Source organism: Triplophysa rosa, linkage group LG4 (assembly GCF_024868665.1).
Source record: "Triplophysa rosa linkage group LG4, Trosa_1v2, whole genome shotgun sequence".
Lineage (NCBI taxonomy): Eukaryota > Metazoa > Chordata > Actinopteri > Cypriniformes > Nemacheilidae > Triplophysa > Triplophysa rosa.
The window spans coordinates 31,127,923-31,133,402 of NC_079893.1; the positions used below are offsets into that span (position 1 = coordinate 31,127,923).

The 5,480-nt window shown below is 38.4% G+C and overlaps 1 protein-coding gene across 1 annotated transcript; it reads left to right on the forward strand.

Moving 5' to 3' along the window:
- Positions 1-1,111: 1,111 nt before the first annotated feature.
- On the forward strand, positions 1,112-3,378 carry LOC130553545 (polymeric immunoglobulin receptor-like). The gene is made up of 7 exons (XM_057332575.1): positions 1,112-1,178; positions 1,295-1,630; positions 1,769-2,050; positions 2,248-2,361; positions 2,459-2,566; positions 2,667-2,719; positions 2,803-3,378. Exons 1-7 carry the CDS (start codon positions 1,139-1,141, stop codon positions 3,124-3,126), a joined length of 1,257 nt encoding a protein of 418 aa, XP_057188558.1. The 5' UTR covers positions 1,112-1,138; the 3' UTR covers positions 3,127-3,378.
- The last annotated feature ends 2,102 nt before the right edge of the window (positions 3,379-5,480 follow it).

The following is a 5,480-nucleotide window of genomic DNA, read 5'->3' on the forward strand; positions in this document are numbered from 1 at the left end:
TTTTGGGTATATCTAACAGGCAATCCTTGGTCTTATAGATCTCTTATTGTTTTCTGAGCAAATCGTTTAACTGATGGCAAAGTTAAGTTTCACTTTTGATTTAATGTCGTACAGTAACGACTAAATTATTTGCTTGTTATATTTTCTATTGTACAAACTTCTTACACTTTATAATAAAGCATTGCGTTTTGCCTCATATTTCATTTTATTCTTAATAAAATCAGAATCACACATGAATATTAAAAAAATTAAAACGACAGGAAGCACTGTTGTGTTTTGTCACATTATCTCATTTAACTCTGTTTAAACCTAAAGCTACATTAAAATAACTATTATGAACTAGGACTGCATGTATTTGATTGAGTGACTCATCAAGTACTCTGCTGTTCTATCTCTAAAATAACCGGACTACGTCCTCCCGTCCTCACGAGTTCAAACTCCCGAGTCTGAAGTTGTCAAGTCCGATCTAGCAAGGACACAGGTCCGTTCTTGGAATTGAAAAACGGCCGAAGTCACAATTTCTCACATCATGAAGAATCTCTATTGACTGTCCTTTAGTCAAGTGTTTGTGCTGTCTGCTGTCCGCTGTCCATGGTGCTAAATTTCTGCTCGCGCATTCACTTCACTGCAGTCACCACTAGAGGACACCACTGAGCTTCAGAATTGTGTTCTTGTTTTTGGCTGTTCTTTAATGGTTTATCACACCTTTGCTTAATTTGGCGCATGTGGTTTAGTCCTGAAATTGTCTATACGTGCGTTTACTTTAGAGTTATATAATTAACATTTTAGTCCTTTATTTGAGTTATATAACTGTACAACTATATTACCATGAAAATTTCTTAAATACAATACAGGTCAAAATATAATCACATAGAATTTTATTAAATCTTTTTCAAATATGTGTGAACAAAGCCTTTTATTGTATTTGTCTTCATGTTTATGTTTGCATACTTCCAGTTTACTCAATACAGTCAGCATGGACACTGCTGCTGTTTGCACGTGTGTCCACTAGAGGTCAGTGTATTTAAACATTTAGGAAATAGGAAGTGGGTGTGTCACACGTGTCTGTCACATTCAGAAGTTACAACAGCGCAACACTCTCATGAAGATGCTTTCAAGAGTGTACAAATAACGGAGAATGAAGATGATGTTGACTTTCACACTGCTGATGATTCCTGGTAAGAATCTGTCCATGTTCTCTGATCACAGAAGTTCAAACGTCTTTAACTTCAGCTCATATACTGACATTATCTTCAGAGATGAATCATGAATCTTCAACTCTTTGTTCTGTCAGGAGCTCTGAGCTTCAGTGTGACGGGATATACAGGAGGAGCAGTCACCATCACATGTCCATATGACAGAGGATATACAAGTAATGAGAAATATTTTTGTAAAGGTCAGAAGCCAGTTATACCAAGGCGTGGATGGTGTTCTGATCTCATCAGGACTGATGTTAAAGATAAATGGGTTAAGAGTGAAAGATTCTCTCTGTATGACGACACAACAACATCAGTCTTCACTGTCACCATCACTGATCTGAATGAAGATGATTCAGACACATACCAGTGTGTAGTTGATATAGTCGGGTGGACAGATATCTACACTGAAGTGAAGCTGACTGTTAGAGAAGGTGAGTAACTCTTTTTAAACTCATAAAAACACCACTAACTGTAATAACACATGGAGATAAAAAACGCTTCACCTACTATATTCACAAACTATATTTGATGGATGATACTGTATTTATCTGCTGTTTACATTTGACCAGATGACTGTTGTGAGAAGAGCATCAGTCTGTCAGTTCCTTCAGGTGGATCTGTGAACATCAGCTGTAAATACCCACAATCCCACAGGACAGACGTGAAGTTTCTCTGCAGGACATCTGGAGCTGATATATGTGCTCATGAGAGACAGACACGAGACAGAGATCATGATGTTCTCTTCATCACTAATGTGACTGATCACAGATCAGCAGAATACTGGTGTGCACTTCAGACTGATGATCACAGACACAAGATCTTCATCACACGAGTACACATCACTGTCACTGGTATATATTTAGTGTCGCTCTTTTATTTTAAAGTCAGCTAGAAAGTCTTATCTTGCTGAGAAGCAGCAGCATCAGTGGTTTTGTTTCTGTCTCTGTGCGTGCGAGGAAACAGCCTGATGTCGCTCTGAGATAAGCTCTATGTGAGATAAGAGAAGATGTCGTGTGTGCAAAAACCATCACTGTGCCTTGTGTTTCAGAAACAACCAGATCCCCACCATTATTCACAACAACCACGTCATCATCCTCAACTTTGTGTCTCTCATCAGTTCAATCTACGCTGGTGACATCAGCGTCTCCTGTGACATCATCAGGTACACTCGCTCTTACGTGTGATCATGTTTTGATAAAGCAGTTAGTTTGAAAACACGAGTTCACTTTGTCATACTGAATGTCTGATTATTTCTTTAGTATTTTCAGACTTTGTATTGATCATGAGTTTGTATGTGGTTCTGGTTCTGATCATCACTGGACTGTTGATGCTGACAGTGATTCGCTGTAAGAGACATCAGACTGCAGGTTCGTAAAGTCGTAGTCACTGATAGTGATAGTCTGTTACTCACCAAACTTTTGCAGTAATTTGAAATGTGATGAATTTAATATTTTGTGTTTTAAACAGATGCTGATTCAGACTGTGAAATATCTCACCCAGGACCAGGAATCTATGAATCGGTGCGTAAAGTAAATCTGATTGGATGATTGTTGAGCTGAATGACCTCTGGAGCTGCATCTCATTTCTCTCTCTCTCTCCTCAGGTTACTCACGATTATGACGAGATTAAAAACATCAGACATCTGACTAATTTAGAATCAGCAACCATCACAGACTTAAATACTGAACCATTACCCACAATCCCCTCTGATGCCCCGAACACTGTTTATGATACTGTTCATTTACCCACAATCCCCTTTGATTCTTCTAACAATGTTTATGAAACTCTTCAATTACCCACAATCCCCTCCGATACTCTTAACACTGTTTATAATACTCTACAATTACCCACAATCCCCTCTGATGATTCTAACGCTGTTTATGCTGCTCCTCAATTACACGGTAACAAATTCAACTTGGACTTTTAGTAACGTGGACCTTTTTTAGCAGGTAAAGTAAATGAATTACTTTACACATTATTTTGTGTAGGCTACATTTAGATCTTTAAGTGTTTGTTGAAACAATGTTACATTAAACAATGGTTTAAAAGTTCCCATCGTGCGTTGCAGCATGTTACATTATGTGTTAAGTTTTATTAAAGAGCATCAGTGTCTTAGTGTTTACAGCGGTTATCTGACATACAATCAGAATTCCTTTCCAGCAAATCCTGTAAGATTTTCACATGCATTTCTTCAGGGAAAGTTATTTAACATTTTGCCATTGATGAAGTTTTGTAATTTTCTGTTCGTCTACTGAATCATCTGCGCAAAGAATTATGGAGGCGCCAAATGTCCATCAGTTGTACCCTTCAAAACTCTTCATTCCGAAGGGCCCTTTGAAGTGGCCGTTATGAGCACTTCGGTTTGGAATGACCCTTCAACATGGTGGCCATGATTGTTTCCCCCGCGAAGTGCCCTTTGGAGGGCGATATATCACAATTTGGAACGCAACGCTTGTTTTGGCTATTCTGTTCTATTCTGTTTATTTATTTATTTATTTTTGGTGTGTTTTATTGTTCAGTCTAGAAATTGTGCAGCCAGACATGTGATGTACCTACATGAGAACAATCTGAGTTGAATGATATACCTTATAGTTCCTCAGTTCTTTTATTTAAATAGCTATAATAAATACAACTGCATAACCAGAAACCTCAAATAAAGATGCAGGATTTAAAACCTCACTCTATAAAACCTTGATGTTAAATTAATACATTCAAATAAAGTCTGCTTTTTGTCTGTATGCATGATGATAAATGTCATGATTCTGCCTCATCTTGTCATGTCTTTCTTGATCTTGTGGCAGAATCACGGCAGGATCCCTTGTTGTATGTGGAGAGAGGCGTTTTGGCCCTGTTGGCCTTCCACATCCTCTCTCTCTCCGGTGTCATGTCTTTGTCCCCGTCCTCTTGTAACCTTGGTATTGATTGCTTATTAGTTCATGCCCCGCACCTGTTCCTCCTTGATTTGCTCCCCTTTAAAAAGCCCTCGTGTCTATTGTCTTGTGCTCGTTCGTTGTGTATTCTGGCTGTGATCCATGGTGTGTACAACGGTCCTTTCATGTGCCTTCCTGGTCCTCATGCATGTGCTTTTGTGAATTCCTCCGTCTAGTAAGTGTTTAGTGTAGTTCTTGTCAAGTGTTGTTTTAGTCTAGTGTTTAGTTAATCTTTGTCTCTGTTTAACGGTTGTTATTGTTTTGCCCCCTCGTGGGCCCTTGTTTTGTGTTTTTTGTCAATAAACCCTTTTTGTCAACGCTGCCTGCAATTGGGTTCTTCCTCGTGTTTCACGACAATAAATGTCACATTACTCAATACAGTTACGAGACACCATGACCACGTGTGTCCGCCAGAGGACGGTGTAGCCATAATTTTGTTTCAAAATATAATTAAAATGTTTCAAGATAAATATAATAAAAACACATGTATTGTCATGCACAAAGCCCAACCACTGTAAATATGCATGGAGGTGTGTTTAAAAAATATAAAGTGAAATCCTTTATTGTTTTACCTGCACATGTCTGTGTTGTACTGTATGTGTGAATAATTCTCTCTCTCTCTCTCTCTCTCTCTCTCTCTCTCTCTCTCTCTCTCTCTCTCTCTCTCTCACACACACTCACACATCCTCTCTCTCTCTACCTCTCTCTCTCATCTTCTCTCCTCTCTCTCTCTCCTCTCTCTCTCATCTTCTCTCTCAGGTAAGAGGAAATAGGAAGGTTTTCTCACTCAGAACTGTATCAGGAAAACACTGAAACACAATACATCGCCTGAAGACGCTTTTAGAGAGATGAAGAGAAACTGAATAATTGTTTTGTTTATTTTTGTCTTCCTGTAAAGCTGCTTTGCAACCAATGAACATCTGTGAAAAACGCTATATAAATACAACTGAATTGAATTGACATTTAAGAACTGAATGTACAGATAACAGAGAAGATGATTGAATACAGAGAGAATGAAGATGATGTTGACTTTCACACTGCTGATGATTCCTGGTAAGATGACAGAAAGATCAAACGTCTTAACTTCAGCTCATAAACTGACATTATCTTCAGAGATGAATCATGAATCTTCAACTCTTTTTCTGTCAGGAGCTCTGAGCTTCAGTGTGATGGGATATACAGGAGGAGCAGTCACCATCACATGTCCATATGACAGAGGATATACAAGTAATGCGAAATATTTTTGTAAAGGTCAGAAGCCAGTATTACCAAGGCCTGGATGGTGTTCTGATCTCATCAGACTAATGTTAAAGATAAATGGGTTAAGAGTGGAAGATTCTCTCTGTATGAC

Bases quoted from the DNA above. Each gene is read 5' to 3' on its own strand.
- LOC130553545 (XM_057332575.1), top strand. From the start codon at position 1,139: ATGAAGATGATGTTGACTTTCACACTGCTGATGATTCCTG. The intron at 1,631-1,768 runs GTGAGTAACTCT...ACATTTGACCAG, and splicing joins GAAGCTGACTGTTAGAGAAG to ATGACTGTTGTGAGAAGAGC. The intron at 2,720-2,802 runs GTGCGTAAAGTA...CTCTCTCCTCAG, and splicing joins GACCAGGAATCTATGAATCG to GTTACTCACGATTATGACGA.